This window comes from Lichenostomus cassidix, chromosome 19 (genome assembly GCF_008360975.1).
Source record: "Lichenostomus cassidix isolate B80296 chromosome 19, HeHo_3.0, whole genome shotgun sequence".
Taxonomy (NCBI): Eukaryota; Metazoa; Chordata; class Aves; order Passeriformes; family Meliphagidae; genus Lichenostomus; species Lichenostomus cassidix.
In genome coordinates this window covers 9,122,890-9,143,246 of record NC_139499.1, presented here as the reverse complement: position 1 = coordinate 9,143,246, position 20,357 = coordinate 9,122,890, and the positions used below count along the sequence as shown (strand labels likewise).

The 20,357-nt window shown below is 46.0% G+C and overlaps 1 protein-coding gene across 5 annotated transcripts; it reads right to left on the bottom strand.

Moving 5' to 3' along the window:
* Window positions 1-696: 696 nt before the first annotated feature.
* Window positions 697-17,825, bottom strand: GGNBP2 (gametogenetin binding protein 2). 5 transcript variants are annotated; one of them, XM_085078518.1, is made up of 15 exons: window positions 17,691-17,825; window positions 16,886-17,022; window positions 13,126-13,206; window positions 11,206-11,459; window positions 10,494-10,592; window positions 8,009-8,170; window positions 7,818-7,931; window positions 6,099-6,308; window positions 5,003-5,177; window positions 3,910-4,104; window positions 3,205-3,355; window positions 2,838-2,963; window positions 2,604-2,755; window positions 1,974-2,222; window positions 697-1,354 (listed from the first exon to the last, which is right to left on the bottom strand). In XM_085078518.1, the coding sequence occupies exons 2-15, from the start codon at window positions 16,976-16,978 to the stop codon at window positions 1,151-1,153; spliced, it is 2,265 nt and encodes a 754-aa protein (XP_084934644.1). In that variant the 5' UTR covers window positions 16,979-17,022; window positions 17,691-17,825; the 3' UTR covers window positions 697-1,150. The 5 variants fall into 5 exon arrangements, with proteins under 5 accessions (XP_084934644.1, XP_084934646.1, XP_084934645.1 ...); XM_085078520.1 differs by having other exon boundaries at window positions 6,105-6,308; XM_085078519.1 differs by lacking the exon at window positions 17,691-17,825 and adding an exon at window positions 17,569-17,658.
* Window positions 17,826-20,357: the final 2,532 nt, after the last annotated feature.

Below are 20,357 nucleotides of genomic sequence, written 5' to 3'. Positions count from 1 at the left end.
CCTGTGCTATTATCCCCCTCTGAAGGACCAAGGATGCTCAAATAATTCCCAAAAACTTGTGTTGTTATCCCCCGCCGAAGGGCCAAGGATGCTCAAATTCCCAAAATGCTGTGCCGTTACCCCCCTCTGAAGGACGCTCAAATAACTCCCAGAAACTTGTGCTGTTATCCCTGTCCCTGGACCAAGGATGTTCAAGTAAGTCCCAAAACCTTGTGCTGTTGTCCCTGCCCCAGGACCAAGGATGCTCAAATAATTCCCAGAAACTTGTGAAGTGGATGAATTGAAACAAGAGGCAGAAGTACAGGTATTTGAGGCAAGAAAATGCTGGGATATAACAGTCCTCTGTCGGTCAGCCCCCAAACAGCCCGAGCTGCCCCCTCCCAATCCCATCCCTCCCAAAAGTGCTGCCCCTGGGCACAAGCCTTGTGCCAGGATTCCCAGAGCAGAGCTCTGCCAGCTCCTGGCAGCAGCACAGGCGCCTGACGCGGAGCAGTGCCAGCTTGGCTCTGTGCCACCGACACAGCCGGGCCAGCATGGTCCTCACTGGGCTGGCAGCGACTCCACCATCCCCAAACCACAGCCCTGCAGCATCACACAGCCTGGTTTGCAAGGATCTGTCCTTTCCCAGGCCAGCTTTCCTCACCTCACCCCCACCGCAGGAATTCAGCACTCCAAGCACAAACATAGACACCCACCTTTAACTATGCATATTAATAAATATTCTTTATTTAAATTTTTGCACATTGCGCTTTAACATATTACATCCAAAACATTTTTGCAAATGGATGTCTACTTTGTAAAATCTTATATTCAGCTCCTTGTCATTCTGTACAGAATTATAGGTACAACATTACTTTGCCACTAGTTTGCTTTTTGTAAGTCTCACAGGAAGAGAAACATTGAATGAAAAGAGATGGCTTAAATTAGAAGAGAGGCTTGCACAGCTACTCAACTAAAGATACAAGCCTGGAGAAAGAACAAAATTAAGGAAATCACCTCCACCAGCCTCCCCCCGAAAAAAAAAAAAAACAAGAAAAAAAAAAGAATCACATTAATTTAAGAGAAAATTTTGCCGTAAGTCACTAAATTAAGTTTGGAAGGAGAAGGCGCAGTAGTCATCTCGAGTTTCAGTGACAGAGTTGGATTGGGTTCAGTTGGCTCCAGCTGTTGCCAGCCAGCTGTTGCAGACGGGCCCCTTGTGGTCGTTGAGGCGACAGTACTTGTTGAACTTCTCCTTCAGGTGCTGCCGGTACTGCTCCCGGTTGCTGTAGAAAGACTTGTTGTTTGCCATGAAGGACTGGATTTCGTCCTGGGAGATGAAGAGTTCCTCGTCGGAAGTGCATTCCGACTCATCCTGCAGGGAAAGGGGGATTTCAGAGCTGCAGCACTGCCCTCCTGTGCAGCACACCCTGCCCCAGCCCTGGGTTTGGGGTGAGGATCAGCCAGTTCAGTCAGGAAATGGATCCAAAGCAGCTTCACTCTTAGCACATTGCCATGGGGAAAGGGTGGTTTTCATGAGAGGGTTTTGGAGGAAAAGGGAAATAAAAGGAGGGGGGTGAGAAAGAAGAGGGGAAGATAAAAAGACAGAAGCAAAAGAAAAAAGTGAGGAAAGAAAAAAGGAAAGGATCTAACTAAATGGAAGCAGAAGGAAAGGAAAGAGAGAGAAAAAAGCTGCCCAAAGAGCCTGCAGTGGGAAGTAACATTTGAGGCCTGAAGGCAGCAATAATGCCCACTTCATGTTACAGAATAATGCAATCCTTGACAATGAGCACTTACAACACAAGTTCTGTCATTGCATTCCAGCGACAATTTCTCCTCCTCTGCAAAGCACTCAATTATAAACTTCTCAGGGAACGTGCACAAGCAAATGAACTGAACACTGGCAGTCAGCTCCTCACTGGGATTTCAGTTCTCAGCCCCAAAGATCAAAGCAGGATGCCACAACCCAAAATTCAAAGGCTGCGGTTACTTACCAGGAGTTCCACTAAGCTTTTGGCACCTTTTCCAGTATCAGGGACAAGTGACATTTCTGTAGGTTCTGCAAACTGTGACACATTTTTCATATGCTCAAACCAAGGCAACTGCTGGCCGCTTTTGTCTGCGCTACAGCAGCTCTCAGCGTGTGTGTCTTTGGTCTTGTCGCGGTGAAACTCTGTGTGCGTGAGATTTCCTGAGCTCTCTCTGCTACCTGCATCTGCCAGACAGCTTCCAAGTTTCTGAATCTGAAATGGGAAAGAGCCTGGAATGAACTGACAGCGGTGCTTAACGTGGAATAGTCAAGTTTTAGCTGGAAGCAGAGGGAAATGGGGAAGTTCAAAGGAGAGCAAGAGTGGATATTTGTTTTTGAACTCTGCCTGAGGAGGTGAGGGTGGCACATTCATTCACTGAGAGTGAATAAAATGCACATGCTTGGGAACACAGGAGAGATTCCACCACAACCTACTCCAGCAACAACCTCAATTCCAAAACTTGGATTACAGGGGAACAGGAGATCCCTGCTACCCCATTCTCAGCATTAGCCTCAATCAAAATTTAAAATCCTTCTGTAACTACTTTGAAATGTAAGCAAATAGAGAAGCATCTGGCAGAGCCATGTTCCTTACGTGGTCATTCTCACACTTCAGAGCTTTACTTTTCTTTTTCTTCTTTTTGTTTTTGCCTTTTGTGTTACTCTCCTCTGCATTAGCCCAGCACTCCACGCAGCTATCTCCATCCTCCTCCTTGTCGTCGCAGCGATGGACGCAGGCATCGTCCCCTGCAAAACACAGCCAAAGTTCCTCCTGAGCTGCTGCAGCTTTGGGGATATTAAAGCATGATTCTCTTCTTCCCAAACCTACCATTTTCATCATGGTTGCAGATGCCCTCAGTGCAGGCCACGTCCGAGCCCTCCCGGGACCCCGTTTCGCTGCCCTCCATGCTCGAGGAATAGCCACAGTCGCTGCCAGTACAGTGTGGAGATAAACCTGAGACAGAGGCCAAAATTACTGCCATCTGTAGGAACTGCTGCACATTCTTTACTTATGCCTCTAACAAGAAAGAATTCAGAGAACTCCAGACTGGTTTGGGTTGGAAGGGTCCTTAAAAATCACCTTGTTCCGCTCCCATTTCCACTCATGGCAGGGACACCTTTTTAAAAATAGGAGACCACCCCACAGAAATGGCAAATGCTTATTTAAAAATGAAAAATAATAACATTTAACCTACCTTTCTTGATTTTAGGTGAGCCTAATAGGGTACCACTACTAGGACAAGTGCAAGAACTGCTTTCATTAGTAACAATTACTTCTACACAGTTGTTGGCTTCTTCGGTGCTACCACAGGCTTTGCAGCTGCTTTCCGTGAAGTTTGAGTTCTCCTTCAAACAACAGAAACAAAAAACACTTTGCAGGCACTGAAAGCAGCTCAGCCAGCATTTTTGTGAAGGATACTCTTCCCATGAGAAAAACCAGCTGACACTGACTGATAACAGCACTGCTTGGAATTCTTCACAAGTGCAAGACAACTAAACAAAACCCCAAGCAATTTACCTTGACCTACAGTCACAGCCCATGAGGTTCAGCCAAGAGATCCTGAACAATAATTGCACTTAAAGATCCCCCCTCTCCAAAAATTCTGTGGTAATTGTCTACAAGAAGCAGTTGAATCTCCAGGTTTTAAGTGAGGTTTAAGAAATAGTAGTTGAAAAATAGTCTGGCATAACCTGAACCTCGGATTTTGGATTAAAAAAAAAAAAACCCATCCACCAAACCCCCAAAAGCTGAGGAGTTCCAGGTAACTACTTTACAAAAACTCTGCTCACCTAAAAAAATATTAAATTCCACCAGCGACAAAAATACAGTAAAATCCCTCAAAATTTCTCCCATGAGCTGATGGATGAAGTCCCCCAAAGCCCCTGCTATCCACATTTACCTTTGCCTGATTGATTTCCTTCTCCTCTGCTGCCTGCAGAGGAGCAGGGATCTCACACACACATTTATTTTTCCGTCTGTTCTTCCTCTTTTGGCGTTTCTTCTCTTGTTTCAGCTCTCTCACTCTTTCTTCTTCTGAAAACTCTTCACAGAGCTGTTCCAATCGACTAATGCCCTGCACTTTTTCCACAGCCATCTGTTTACAAGAGGTTAGATCTATTTATAGAAGTTATCACAATTCAAGCTTTTTACATTTATAAAAAAGGAGAAGGAAAACAGCTAGTAATGAAGTCCTACTAACACAGTTATTAACTACAGAAGGAAAATTCCCACCCCAGATGCAGTCAATCAGTTTGGATTGCTGGAAACTCATGTGTGGAGGAGCTTTGTGTTGCACCTATGGCCCAGATTCACAATTTTTAGTGAAGATTTGCAGATTTTAGTGCTTTTTTTGGATCTGTTCAACATGTTAGATACTCTGATCCTGTGGGAGTAAAAAAACTCCAAGAACTCACCAGTTCAAGGCTCCATTATCATCTTTCCCAAACTGATTTTCCTCCTCCTTCTCTGGTGTTTTAGAAGTTTTTAGAGAGCACAGTCATTATGAATGGAGGAGAAATGTAACAAAAAAGATCCATGTCATAGAAACTGTTAATTAATATTAAGTATGGGTGTATGTTAAAGGAGCCACATGGAGTTCTGTCTGAAGCTCAAGGTCCCACAGGATCACAGTGAATTTGGAACACACTTTTATAATTCAAAAGCACATCCTCCATTTTTACTCATAAACCAAACAAAAACTGTTGTAGCCTGAGTGACTTTAAATGCAATCAGATAAAAACCCAGAAATGACTGTGAATTAATAACACAGAAGGCAATGTGCAGCCTGAAAAGAAAAGCAAACCTCAAGCTTTTATATTCCAGTTTATTCCACATGGGAACACTCAGCTGTGCTGGACATGGGCAAGAGATTGACTGCAACACCCTGGCCACTCCTTCCAGCCAGTTAGAAAGCAGAAAATGAATTATAGTGACAGTGAGCCCACTTACTGCAGCAAGTCAAACCCAAGTTGGATAAAACTCCCTGTTTTTACCTCAAAACTCTTGCGCAAAGCATCGACCCCCAGGTAGAAGAGCATCTGCCACGTCTGCTCCTCAGCCCGCAGCTTCTGCCAGATCCGGTGCAACCTCTCGTACAGGTGGATGCCCAGGCAGGTGAGAACCTCCTCCTGGGCTATGTCTATTGTCTTGGCGTGCCTCTCTCTCCGTCTGGGGGAAGAGAGAAGCAAGGCACAGCATGGTTAGAGCAGCTGGAAGGCAAGCAAGGCATCAAAGCAGGGCTGCTGTGTTCTCTGGAGTGCAGCTGTGTTGGCATGAGCAGCCTGGCTGGGCTCTGCGGTGCTGCATGCGGATGCAAAATAGAAAGGACCAGGTCAAAGCCACCACTGCTGAGCACCTCTGACTTCAGGTGTCACACCCTGCTCTTCCTAGGAGGGATCCAGAGTTTTAACGCCAGAGATGTGCTCTTTTGTGTCCTAAAATTTGCTGGAGTTCACAGCAATCATTTCACCATCAGGTAGCTCAAGTTAAATATAAACACACAGGGAATTTTACACATTATTACTTACCGTGCAGAGAAAAAGGATTTCAGTATTAATCTGTTCATTATTAATCTATTATCTATAAATCTGTTCAATCTATTAAGGGAAAACCATTATAAAAGGATTTACCCTCCTCATTAAGCAGTTATGATTGAGCTTTAAAGGCACTGAGGTTGGAACTTAATGACCTTTAATATCCTTTCCAACCCATTCTACGATTCTGAGCTCAGAACTGTACTTTTCATTGGAAGGTCTTGAGATGCTTAAAAAAGGCTCAGAACCACACAAATGGCAACAAAACTAATCTGAACACTTGGCATTCAGCAAAACTCAACCAAGGCTCTCTTTCTATTTCGCATATCTGAACACCTCAGTGGACAAGCAGGGAGCAAACAACAAACTGGAATACATTTAGTAACTTCTTCCTTTCCAAGCAGTCCAAGCTCTCTCCGAGCCTCCATCAGTACAAATATCCACAGCCACAGGTCCATCACACAGCAAAGAGGCAACAAGCCACTCTGGGCAAAGACAGTGAAGAGTCAAATAAAGAAGCAAAGCGCTAGATAGCCCACTCTAGCCAATTACATACTCATACCCTCCTGCGAACTCGGGCTCGGCCCGGCCCAAGAGGTGGGCGATGAAGTCTGTCTCGCAGCACACGTGGATGTGGCGCTCGTGGGGACAGCAGCGCAGCCCCTCGTACAGGGCAGCACAGTAGCCCTTCTCCTTGCTGCAGTCCAGCTCCCCGATCAGGATGTTGTAAGCACGCAGCACTTTGTTCTTGCAGTCGGTGCAGAACCTGCGGGATGGCAGAGAGTCAGGCTCAGCTCGCCCTGATGGGCTGGGTGAGTGGTGCTGTGCCTGCAGAGGGTTGTGGCGCTTCAAAAAATAGAATAACTTGTAATATTTTACCTATTATCCACCTAAATTGACCATAAATTATCCCACATTAAAACCCTGCTTATCAACTTCCATCCTCCAAAGCAAAAATTGTTGATTCGAACAAATTCCTACACGGAATTCAACTCAAGTATCAGAAATCTCAACAGTGAACAAATAGTGCAAACCAGGGCAAAACTCCTCTCAAAACTCCTCAACACACCACATCACCTTATAGCAATTCTTTAAAGTGTACTCAAGTGAGTGATAAGAAATAAGGAGAAGTTTCCTCTGGTGCCTGCTGCACAAGACTAATCTTTGTTTCCACTACAAACATACTTTGAATTATTAGATTGCCGTGCTGATGGCCAAATGAGGTTTATTTATAACACAACATATTCATTTTAAACATGTGACAGCTCCTGTGTGACCAGAGCATACTTTATAATTAAAATACAAGCAAATTAAGCTCATACTATGTCATAAGAGGAGTAACCTTCAAGAGGCTACAAGACCTCTTGCTGTATGACTCTAAAAATGCAAGTCAGACAAGCTGCTCACATTTCAGCTCAAGAAAGCTGGCTCTCCATGCCAGCTCTGGGTGGTGTTTTCCCCTCTCCTAGTGTCTCCAGTCACTCAGCAGCACTAAGTCAAACATATTTTGCTGCTAGAACTACGATACCTGGCTGGTTTCTGTGGTTGAAGGAGAGAAAACAGCAGTATTACTGCAGGTCAGCACCAGGAACGCAGCCAAGGCAGTGTTTAATGTCACAGGAGATTAAAGTTATTTTGTTTCCAAAGTGTTATTTCCACAGCACAGCCACCCCCGCGCCCATCTGTGCCCCCACAGTTCATATCAGAACCTTGAGACTGCTGGAAATTAAAATTTTCAATCAGCACAGCAGCTCCTGTGCACATGCAACTATAATTTAGTGGTTTGCTTCTGCCCTGCAAGAGATTCGATAGCACAAGGCATAAATAAGTGGTTTAAAACAGTGCTTTAAAGGCAACACCAAGCCAAAAATCTGCTTCCACTAGGGCAGTGCACACGATTTTGGAATGGCACATCCTCCCTGAAAGCCTAAAACTAGGCACAGCCCAAGAGCAAGTGACTTGTGAAAGAGTGAAAGAGCATACACAGTTTTAATATATTAAACTGTAAATCATAACTTGATCCTAACCAAAAATAATTAAGACAAGCAGCTGTGACTTCATCAGAGGTCTCCACATCTTCCCTACCATAAAACACAGAGTATTTCACCACCCTTGTCTCATCAACCATCCCAGTGCAGCCTGCCAAAGTCCCCCATCACCACCAAGCCGAGAATTTCAGCTTTACAAGAAAAGATTCCTCCACATTTGGAACATTTGGATCACATAAAAACATCCATTTCCCACAAGGAAGGTGAGATTTGCTCTTGTCACATACCTGTGTTTCCGTAGGTAGGTTTCTAACGTTTCTAGAAGACAGCTAGAGTCAATCAGCACCACTTCATCCCTGCATTCCTGGGACATGAGCTCCCACACATCCATCCAACAGCCCCTGCAAGAAAACCACCAACAAACTTCATTATCCTGCTGGGGGGCAGGAGAGAAGCCCAGCAGAGCCTCCTTCTTTACCTGACTGCTCCCTGGGAAGGTCCATAGCAGAAAATGATGCTACACTTGCTCTCTTTCTTCTTCCTGTCTTCTCTATTTTTCTTAACTGCTCTTAATTTCTTTGAACTGAGTCTGCTACTGCTCCCTTCACTGTCACATAGTATTACCAAACATTTTTCAGACCTATAACATATATATTATCAGCTAGTTATTTTTCCTAATCAAATCCTAAGGAAAATGCTGCTCTGTTCCTTAATTTAATTTGAATTCTTTATAGGTTAAGCCTTAACTTATCTATGGAGGTTTGGGTCAGACCTGAGATGTAAATGTTGCTGTTCATGTTTATAGCCCAGACTCGTCATGACTTTTTAATGTTACAGCTATTAACCAGCAGTGATTTTCAGAATATTACTTTCTAAGTATAAACACATGAAAGTTTTAATACTTCTGTCAGCTGAAGGCAATTTACTAAAATAACAAAAGGAAAAAAGCAAAACAAACAAAAAAAACCCTCCCAACAACTTTCACCATAAAAAACCATAAAGCATCCCACTTTGAATTTTAAAAATTTATTAAGAGAATATCTAAATAACTTTACAACATACATTTGGATATGCTGAAAGTGCATTAGAGAGCAAAAAACTGACTTTAAGTAACAAGTCCCGTTTAGTTACAGGCTGGTCTACACTTGACCCTTTATCAGAATGGTTATTTCTGTTTTCTGGATACAACAGGGCAGGAAAATGGGAAGAAGCAGCCCTACTTCCTGATTAGAACAGTTATATATGGCATTAAGCAGTTTGCCAGGTCATAGGGCTTGCATTTAGGAGAGTTTAAAATGCTCCTGAGCCCCACATGGAGCTGAGTAGCCAAAAGCCAGGCACAGAGTGAGGACATCAAGTAACCCTCAAGTGGCATTAGCTGCTTACATAACTCTTCTAATTAAACACACAGCTCCAAGTGCAAGCCTTTCTTGTGTGGAGGAAATGCCCAACAGATGCAACTCCTCTGAAGGAGTTCTTGCAAAGTGGAGCAGCAGCTCGAGGTTGGTAAATGAAGTTTGCTCTGTGACAATTCCCTTGGCTGCCTCCCCAGCCTGCCTGTGTCCACTGCAGGCAGATTTATTTGGATTTATATCAATATTGATACACTTTGGGCACTTCTGAGCAGAACAAAGAGGTTTCAGCTGAGGCAGGGAGTGCAAGTCCTGTTTCTTTAGCAAACTGCACTGCTTGCCCATAAGCCATGTTACCTGATAATCCAAATTTTTACCTGCAGTGTGTAAAATCCTGCTCTTCCACATATTCCCTATTCATCTGCCAGCACCCGAAATGCTAAGGGGATTTATTCCAGCATGAATTGAGGAAATAAAAGCAGCATTTTCCTCTATTCAATCAGCTTCAGAATTGTTCTACCCTGCCAAAATGCTAACTGCAGGTTCCACAGCGTATGTTCTCACACAGAAAAGATTAAGCTTACTAAATATAAAAAAACCCCAAAACCCACTTTCATAATGCTATGAATTTGTTTTATTTAAATTAAAAAATACATACACCCCTACAGCCTCATGATCTTGTGTAACACAAGCTTTAAACTAATTTTATGAAAGGCCTGTAACCAAAATATAGTAGAAGATAATGATTAGTTCTCACTATCCTCAAGCAGCACAAGCAAAAATCAAGTGTCAAACTCCACATGCCTGGTATCCCAGGGGATTTAACTAAACCCAGAGAGGCTCCAATCTGCATAGAAAAATACATGTCCTGTAACTGGAAACCATGAGCAAGCTTTCACAGGTTGGATGCTTAAGCAGAACACAGCAGAGTAAAAAAGGTCCAGACACTCCAATTAAGCCCAAGAGACCAATTTATTGGTCATCATATGAAAAAAAAAAATTAAAAGGAACCACCCCACAAACAAGAAACCTCCCCAAAATCCACAAGAGATTTACAGGGAGTGTTTTTCTGCTTAACCAGCTGGAATAAATAATTTCAGCTTCAAGACAGAGGCATAAATGCATATTGTTCAGTGGTGTATTCAAAACATGCTGTCACATTTTGAGAAAATACATTTTATGGAGCTCCAGTTTTAACCCTGCAACCAACCACAATAAAGCCCTTGATTAACAGTTGTGCAAGGCATTTTTAATAATCCCAAGCAAAATGATGTATATTTATTTAGCATTTTGTACCCTTTGACCTCAGTGTGAGAAAATCTGCTGAGCAATCCTTGTGGTCTAGAGCATAAAAACCAGTTTGTCTTTCTAGAGCATTGTTTATATCACAGTGCAGAAGCCATCCATGCCCTGAGCATGCCCAAAACTCCTGGTGCTTCTCTTCCTCTCCCCAGCAACTATTTAGGTCTGCTATAATCCAACTATCTTGCAAATTACCACTCTGGCAAACAGATGAGAGCATAAAAATTCATCTAAATTCTTAAAAATAAATTCATTACAATACTTTGCTTCCTTAAAATATGTGAATTGTGCATGTTAACACAGACTTACCCCAAAGGTTTTGGTTTGTGTGTGTCCAGGGAGTGTAGTTGACACCTCTTGTTCTTCTTACTTTTGGGAATTGCATCAATCATATCATTCAGTTTGGACCTGTAGGGAAAAAAAAAATAAAAATGTGTGGAACTTTATATTCTGAAAACCACTGGATCAGATTATACTACCTCACTCTCCCAATCTCAATCTCCTCAACTCTGCACTAACCTTCCCTACTTTTCCTGCTAACTGGAGCAAGAAGAATGAGCTGAAGCCAACTGGAAGGCCAAGGCACACTGTGCTGAGCACTCACTGTTTGCTCTGCTGACAGCTGAGGAACTAATGGCACTGAGGTACTTACTGTGCTCACCAAGCCCAGAAGCTTTCACTTTCTCAGTGCTACCTTTCTACCCAAGAGCAGAAAACCCTGGTGGACTGATCAACTTATTTTTTACATGCCAAGCAGTGAGGCAAACACCCTTCTTCCAGAGACCACGAAAAACCCCCAGTGCCTGTGTCAGATTAATGACTGAATATTAAATACTGGCAATCATGGCACTGCAACTGGTGATATCAAAGATCAGGTTTGCTTTTTCCCCAGTTTAGGCAACAAGTAGCTGTAATTAGTTGTGAAACACAGATGCTAAAGAGAACAATGTGCCAACATGACATCCCCAAAATGACAAAGGCGCAGAGAGCAGGGACGGTGTGAGCAGCTCCAGCCACTGACCCATGCACGTAGAAGAGTGTGTAGAGCTTCTTGGCATCTGTCATGCAGCTGCGGGTGACAGAGAGCACCCCCTTGGGCCCCACGGTCAGGGGCTCCAGGGCAGGGTTCCCTGACTCCACCAGCTGGGAGAAGAGGCGCTCCACGCTGCGCCGGCAGCCCACGCACGGCACCAGCTGCGACAGCGCGCTCAGCACCTCCCGCGATGTCACCATCATGGCAATGTTCAGGTCCTGCTGCTTCAGCATGCTGTGTCTCTGCAAAATAAACCCAAAATTCAAGCATTAAAACAGGGGTTTTCGCCTCTTGTTCACTCCCTTCTACCGCTCGACGCGGCAAATGCTGTTTCGGAATAAACATTCTGCTTTTTCTCCACCTCGGCACAGATGTTGTAGGAAAAGGTCTCACATGCAAACTGCACTTTTCATCTTCTACTTACACTCATTTTATCTTTGGCACATGGAAAGGAAATACATGAACACTCATTGGTGTTTATGGAAATCTCATTTACAACCAACTCGTTCTGCTCAGACTGTGACAATTCAACAATATTTGTCCTGGAAGGCTAAATGCCATTTCCCATCACAAACCTACTAGATGGAACTAAAGAAGCACACATTACCACTCAGGGTGAAGCCTCTGACTTCAGTAGTGAACATCCAATCTCTGCTATGAATAGAACATTAATGAGAACACCTTCTAATATTGCTTACGCCAATAAACAATTGGAGATGTGTCTCCTGGCCCCTCTGTCAAACACATCCAGGCACACGTCCTCTCAAAAAGCACATACTCTTCTAGTCCTCCTCACTGCTCAATTAGTTTCTTGGCTTTCAGCAGCACTGGAGTGCCACCAGCAGAGCTGTGCAGAGGGGAGAATCCCTTCCTCACAGCCAACACACAAACCCACACCTGGGTTGTCACCAGCACTGAGGGAGAGTCACTTTGCCATGGTCACACAAAGCACAGCTTGGGTTGGATCTGCACAGGGAATGTCATGCCACGATAGTATTTTCTGCATTATTGTCACATCACAGCACTCAAACACTCCTAATGCACAAAGGATTTGTCACAACTTCTGGGGAAAGGAAGGAAAGACCACAAAATACAGCAGAACTCATCAAAACATCAACCGGAAAGAGGAAATATTTTCAGCTCCTTCCATGCAATACATGTTATGAAAAGTGGAGCTACCACCAGGTAACATTTAAGGTTTGTGCTCTTGGAGGAAGGCCCATTAAATCATCTGACAAGCAATATCACTCTGCAATAACCCTCTTTCCTGTAATTAATTGCAGGAGTCACAGCAAAGCAGGAACGAGCTATTTTCACAGCCCAGCTACACTTGAGATGCAGCACATGTCTGCACTGCTGCTGTCAACCCTGAGTGAGGCTGTGCAACTGCAGAGCAGCAAAGTGTCCCTCTGGACAGCAAGTGGCATGAATTTGCTGTTGCTACAGGTGTTACAGTGCCACAGTTATCTGCCAGGATTTGGCAGATCAGTTTCTGTGATTTAAGTTTCTGTGGTACCACAAAATCAACCCTCACTACTAAACTGTGCATAATCTGTAAATTGGCACACCAGTTCTAGCCTGGCATGGGCACTAATTGTAACAACCCAACCTTAAGCAATCCACACTTCTGCTTGAAAAGGCAGTTCAAAGCTATTTAGACAAATAAAAATCAAGATGTATTTAAACCATAGTTTCCATTGTAAGTTTTGAGCTCTAAGCAGACATGCAGCAATTGCCTCCTGACAAGACAATGTGCAATAAATGCTGTGGAATCCAGAGCTCAACTGAGCCCAGTGCACTTTGGTACCAAAGTGTGATTGTTCCAAGGTGCTGACGTGTCTGAGGCATTCCAGGAGTCACAACCTCGTGGAGAAGCAAAAATCTCACTTCTTAGAAAACATTATTTACCTGAATGAACTGCTTCAGTTGTGTACTGTTGTTCTGATGTCCATCGAGGTTCAGCACATTATCAGGAAATTCCATCACCATCTATACAAGAGAGGAAATACAATATAAAGAGGAGCTTTCAAAAAGCCAAGCAGAGCATTAGTTGGTTTACTTTCTTGGGGGAAATAAGACTGAAATTATGTTAAATGCTCTTCCTTTTCACATAATTACTGGAGCTTGGGAAAGGATAAAAGTAACTTTCAGATAGTGAATGTTTCAGCAAAGTAATACATGCTTCATTAATATAATGTTCTAGAGGCAGTTTATAAATGGCAACTCTTAAATAGCTGTTACAGAAAAAGCAAAAGTTGCTAAATGGACCATCAGTATTTATATTATCACCTGTATTACTTGAAACCCTGCTTCAGTCTAAAGAAAAAAAATATACCTCAACACACTGAGATCCAAACGGACCCAACAGCTTAACTCAATTTATAAAGCTCTGAGGAAACAGTCACAACAGTTTAATGACAGAGTTGACTCCTCCAAAGGATAATTTCAAACCATATTAACCCAACGAGGTACTCCAAGGCATAGTTTGTTTTGTGTGATTGCAGCTGCAACTCTCCAGAGGCTCAAAGCAAAATGTTAAGCCTACAGAACAATGTGATTACTTGTAAGTAATTAATAGCATTTCTTATCAAATTACTGAGAAACAAAGAGGGCAATTTCTTGGGAAGAGGCAGAAATCAGGAAAGTAACTTTCAGCCAAAAATCCAACTGTGCAATCATGGAGTAAAATGAAAGCAACTAAGAAAATGTGTAAAGCCTGGCTTAGTTCTCTCCTTTGTCCAAACTGACAAATAGGGAATTTGTCAATATGAATACTGAAAGTTCACTATAAAATCTGAAAGACAAAATAACAACTTTGGCTAATAACTCTAATGCAAATGAACACCAAATAAAACTGTCTGATTCATCCTTATTCCTCCTTCCACCTTCCCTCAGCTGTCTAGTGAAGGCAGAATTCCCTGCTGTCTGCCTAACTGCCAACACTACCTCCAGAGAACTCACACACTCACTTTTCCACTCCAAAATAAACACCATTTCTCTGAGAACAAGGCACTGTTTTGCTCTCCCATGTGCCCCAATCTGAGCATCAGCACAGCTGCCTTATCTTTGTGCAGAGCAGAGCCACAGCCACTGCCAACCCTGACCCTGAGCTCCTTTTCCAGCTTCCCTCACCCCAATCCAACACCAGTTTCTGCTGCAGATTTACAGGTTTCCTCCATTGCTAATTTGGTGTTTCTGTGGGCCAGGAGCTACAAGCAAAAGTAAAAGCTCTATCTGCTAATAACAGAGCCAAGAGATAAATCTGCCTGTTTTTTCCCCTCCTCACCTTCATCTCCCACTATCAGACAACACCCTGAGGTATTTTGTACAACACAGCAAAAGAATCAAAGGCTAAATTAATTCATGTGTCTGATGAGATTTTATTAAGTGGTTAAACATCAACCACCATCACACCCTGAACTGGAAGGAAAAAAAAAAAAAATCCTGTAATACCACATCAAATGGAATGCCTTCTAGAAACCATAAAAGCTGCTTAAGAAATGAAAAGGGCTCAATATTGAAACGTCCTTTAATTTCTAGCTGAGCCAGAAGGAACAGGGAAGTGTGGTGGTGAACAATCCACTCAGGGCAGCAGCATCTCCCTGCACCTGAGCTGCTACAAAGCACCATCTCAGATTAAGAGCACATGGGCTATTCATTCCTAATTTGCCAGCACTAATTCACTGATTCCAGAGTTAAGGCACAGATTAACTCTTCCAGCTGACTAACAGGCATGTTGTCCCATTGCATTTAAAATCTGAGTTTTAAAAGAGGTCAACAGAAGCCAGTTGCTATCAATAACCAGCATTATTTTTTAAAGACAGCGCTGCAGATGTAAAAATTCTGTTTCAGAGACAGCTGCATGTCTTGTAATAGCTCTCATTAAGTATTTAAAAAATAAATTATAGATGACAGACAAGGAAGCTCAGAGTTCATTCACTCGCTTCTGCAGATTTTTTTAATAAAAGCCTCCAGAAACCACCTAGAAATTCAAATATTTTGTAACAACAGTCACGGAATGGGCGAAAAAAAAAATGGACCCAAGATAAGATTTCTTTATAGTGAGGATGACTTGCACTTGCATAAATGCCTTTCCTCCAGATGGATATAAAACTGATTTACAGCTAGAGGACCCTTTCAATCATGAGGATGGTGTAAAAAGCAGAAGGACAGCAACAACACAGTGCAAGTACACAAAATTTGGGCCTGGTGTTAAATTCTGGGACTAAACCACAAATGGAATTTTAGGTCTGCTGAAGTCATCCACCTGGTAGAGCTGAATTTTCATTTTCAACTTATTGCACACAACAAAAACAACAAGAGCATGGCAAGGCTGCATGACACAAACTCGTGGATAATTTTTATAGGGAGCCCAGGAAGGAGGGGAAAAATAAAAAATAAAAAAAAAGGAGAGATAGAAATCCAAGAAGTTAAAACCACAAGGAAAATGAATGGGCAAAATAACTTTGCAGGTGTGGCCAAGACACCAAAAAACTCAAACTTACACTATTTCTGCACAGTGGTAAGTTTTCCAGGTCATCAACCCCTCTAGGAGAGGCAGATACTGCTTTGGACAACTTTAGGGCAAACTTTGCCCAACACATAAACACAGTTAACAGAGAGAAGTCAAAACCAGTGATGATATTTGGTAAATTAATAATACGCCACCATTCAAATTGATCAAAACTGAAATACAGCAACAGGACTTTCTTCAAATGCAGCAAAACCAGATGGGGCCTGTCTGAAGATATAGAAATGTTTTGTTCTGGAAGGTGGAAAAATAGTTTGGGTTGGAGGAGACCTTGAAGATCATCCAGTTCCAACCCTCTGCTATGAGTAGGAACACCTTTCTTAGCTGATAAAACTCAGGGATTCTTCCATCCTAAACACGAGATAAGGAATATAAACCAGCCACATTTTACACAGCAGAAGAAATTAAATATAAATAATTAAGATACCAAATCACACCATCTAAGTGCAATATTATTTTCAACCCAGCATTTGCATGCCGTAAGAATTAATTTTAAAACAACTGGCTAGTTAAGAGAATTTTTTTTTCCTATTTTACTGCGTCCTCCTACAATGCAATTTTTGCACCTTCCTCTAAACTCACGAGAAGGAAGAGCAGAAACCCTCCGAGCTGCACGGAGCTGATTTCCCAGTGAATCTTCTGGAAGCGGCACAAGCACCACGTTTTCCAGCTCCCAGCACCACCCTGCAGCGGCAACTCTCCGATTCGCTCCGCTCCTGCAGCCTCGCTAACCCTGCCTTCCCACCAAGGCCTTTAACACGCCTTTAGCCTTTTCTGGCCCGGTTAAAAGCGGCAAACAGGCTGGTTTTCAGGCAGGGTTTCACGGTAACATGGCTCCCTCCCTCCCTCCCTCCTTCCTTCCTTCCCCGCTGAAAAATGGCTCTGCTCCACCCTTGAGCACCGAGGCACAACTTGTGCTCAGGCCCGGCGCCACGATAACTGCCCGCTCGGCGGCTCGGCCGCTCGCGGAGCCATCAGATAACAAAAGTTGCCACGCTGAGCCGCGCTAAGTGTTGCAAAGTCGCGCCGATTAGCGCTGCGGGAGCCCGAGAGGGGCGGCGAGGCCCGGCGGGGCAAGGCCCGGCCTGCCTGGGCACTGCAACACGCGGGAGGCGGCGGGCCGGGCCGGGGACTCACCGTGAGCGTGTCATCGATGTACAGCGGGATCTGCCGCTTCTCGAACGGGAACTCCTCCTCGCCGTCCCGGCACACCGCCACCAGCCGCGCCATCGCTGCTGCTGCTGCTGCTGCTGCTGCTTCCTCCCCGCTCCTGCCTGCGGGCGGCCCCGGCCGGAGGTAAACACCCGCCGCGCTTCCCCGCCACACTTTCACCAGCAGCCGGCAGCCAGCCTGCGCTCCCCATCGCCTGATTCACCACAGCCCGGCCCGGCCCACCCACCCCGGCGGGAGCGAGCGGCGCGGGCCGGCGGCGGGCCGGGAATGCGGCAGGACACGCGCGGCGAGGGGATGGAGCCCCGAGCGGGGAGATGGAGCCCCGAGCGGGGGCAGATGGAGAGCTGGGAGGGGAGATGGAGCCCGCGGGGGAAAATGGAGCCGCCACGGGGAGATGGAGCCGCCGCCCCCCGCCCGCCACCGGCCCAGCGCGGCCGCCGGGACCCGCCCAGCCCAGCTCGCCGCGGCTCTGCGGCTCCTCCGCCGCCCCCGGCCCGCCTGGGAGCCGCCTCGTGCTCAGCGCTGCCCCGGGCGCCCCGCCGAGCGGCCCCGCCGCCCTCCCAGCGCCCGCCCCGCCGCCTCCCCGCGGGCTGCAGCCCGGCCGCACGGCAGACCCACCCCTTCCTCCCGCTCCTGCCCGGCCGAGCCCGGGTGGCCGTGCGGGGCCGCGATGGCGGGGAGCGGCCCGGCGCGGCGGGAGGCACCCCGAGCCGCCGCTCCTCCCCTCGCCCCCCCGGCGGCGCTGCCCCGCGGCCCGGCGGGCCCTTACCGGCTGCTGGCGGCGCTGGGCGGCCCGGGCGCTGTGACAGGCGGGCGGCACCGCGGGCTCCCGGAGCCGCCTCCTCCTCGCCGCCCGCCCCGGGCCGCCCCGCCCCGCTCTCGCGAGAGCCGCGGGCACCGCCCGGCCCGCCCCGGGCACCGGCCAGGCCTCGGGCCCAGCGGCCGCTCGGGCGGGCGGGACGGGGCTGTGTGCCCGCCGCGCTGCGGAGAGGCTCCCGGCGCTGCGAGGAACGGCCCCGGCTGCCGGGAACGGCCCCGCGGCGGCGGTTGGGCCGGGGCGGGCGCGGCCCGGAGCGTTGGGGTCACAACGCGCCGCACCTCGTGCGGGCAGAGCCGGGCCTTACCGGGCCGGGCGTTAGCGGGTGCGAACGGCCCGCCGAGAAAAACGCGCCGAGCTCAACGCCCCGAGGCTCGCGGGGGGATTTTGGAGTGTCCCGTGCGGGGAGAAGCGTTGGGCTCGATGCCTTGGGGCTCGCCGAGCTCTCCGCCTCACGGTGCCCCTGCTCTGGTGCCAGGCAGGGCAGGATGGAACAGCTCTGCTCGGCGCCTGCCAGCAGCCAGCTCCAAATCCTGTGGCTGCCGAAATGAAACAGCCAAAAAAAACCAAACAACAAAACTAAAAAAAACCCTAAGTCTTTCTTGAACTATTGAATAATCCGGCTGACCTGTTCGTTCTTGTTGTGTGTGGATATAGACACTAAAGCGCTCACAAGAAAATGCAGGGGAGGTAATTAAGGAGTAGGATTCTTTATTTTTTTTTTCTTGTGTCTGCATAGAAACGCTGCTTAGTGGAGGAGTTAATTTACTCGAGCTCCTCGTGCAGCAGCTCTGAACGGGAACAACACGTGGAGTCACGGCGCTGCAGGGTTTGCAGTCGGTGTTTTCATGGCTTTCTGCAGCAGCAAAGCTGGAATTTTGTAATGAGGGATAGTTTCTCACATCACAGCACTCCAAACCACAATGAACTTAACATCTTTGCAGGGCTGTGCATTCCTGTGTTGCTCCCCACGCCCAGAGTGTGATTGGATCACATCAACAATCAGCAGTGCCCCAAGTTTTGTATTCTTTGAGTGCACATGGCTGTTAAAAGCACCATTCAATTTCATACCATTTTTATCTGTGGATTTTCAATTTATTTTTTTAAAGTTGTTTGTTATCTCCCAACACAGTGGGAAGGCAGCCAGCCCCTTCCTGTGTTCATTTGCATGTCCTCTTTGCCTGGAAGAAATACCTGTTCTCTGGGACACTGTGGCTTTGAAATAGGATACTGCCTGGAATCTTCAGGGTAACATTTGACTTCAAAAGAGACATCACTGCAGCTGGAAGCTAGAGTTGATCCTTAAAAATAATGAGATTTGTTAAGAAGTTAGTGATGTTTAATAAAAGGTTAAGGATAAATGTAAACAGTTCCACTCTCCCACCATATTTTTCTACCTTGCAGCCCTAAAAAAGGGTAATTTGGTGGAATTATGGCAGCAAAGGTAAAACAATTTCTGTTTTCCCAGTCCTCTGCTTCGGTGTTATTGAAGTTGGTGGCACGCTATGGTTGAACCATCTTAGTCTTCCTACTTGAAATATCTTAAACTTTCACTCGTTATGTAACAACTCACCAAAAGTTTGGGGTTTTTTTAAATACACCTTTGATCTGTACAAGGGTTCTTTGCCTAAACACAGCCCAGAGTGAAGTGAAATGCAGAGTTTCTGTTCCTTCCAGCCAACAGCTGTGGAGGTGTGTGTGGAGAACAGCATGTCCTGGTGCTCATTTTTCATATCTTTTCAAACCCAAGCAGAGCTGTTTTGCTCATCCTTTGATCAAAGGATGCTCACTTGCACCTCTGGGTTCTCTCAGAGGCCTGGGCAATTATCTGTGTTCACAGGCTGAACACTCAACATTCAGAACTGCACCGATTGCTCCAGGGCAGAGCTCCCTGCGTTTGTTATTGACAACAAGCAGGGAGAAGTAATTGTCTCTCATTAATTCACTGGTGAACAACTCCCACAATCATTTAGCTTGGAAAAGACCTCTGAGATCATCAAGTCCAACCTGTGACTGATCCACACTTTGTGAACCAGCCCAGAGCACTGAGTGCCACATCCAATCATTCCTTGGACACCTTCCAAAGCCTGACCACACTTTCCATGGAGAAATTCCTCCTGATGTCCATCCCGAGTCTCTCCTGGTGCAGCTTGAGGCCATGTCCTCTCTTCTGTTACTTGTGGCCTGGGAGAAGAAGCCACACCCACCTGGCTACAACCTCTGACTTACTTCTCAGGGCTTTAGAAGCAGAAGTCCTTGGGATGAGAAGCTGTGGTGTTGTTGAGAGGGCTGTTCTCTTGTGCACCACGATCCCCTCAGTTTGCTGCTGTTGTGGCAACCACGGCTGCAGCCCTGGAACTGGAACCACCAGCCCGTGTGGAGCTCTCAGACCTCCCACGTCCTCTGTGCTTCACCCAGTGCAGTTGGCACCTGGATACCCTGTGCTTGTCCAGACACAGCTCTGCTTGTCACACCCAATTAATTCTGAATCACACCGACAGGCTTGTGCTCACAGGCAGAACTCACTGCAGGTCTTGGGCTTTAAATATTTCAAAAATAAATATCCATGAGTAATTTTGCATAAATGAGTAGTGCCAGTCGGTTCACGAGGGAGACCTT

Coding starts and splice junctions, on each gene's coding strand:
- GGNBP2 (XM_085078518.1), bottom strand. CDS start 16,978: ATGGCGCGGCTGGTGGCGGTGTGCCGGGACGGCGAGGAGGAGTTCCCG. Junction 6,309..7,817: donor ACCTACCTACGGAAACACAG/GTATGTGACAAG, acceptor GCCATCCCGCAG/GTTCTGCACCGACTGCAAGA. Junction 4,105..5,002: donor CTTTGCGCAAGAGTTTTGAG/GTAAAAACAGGG, acceptor TCTTGTAAACAG/ATGGCTGTGGAAAAAGTGCA.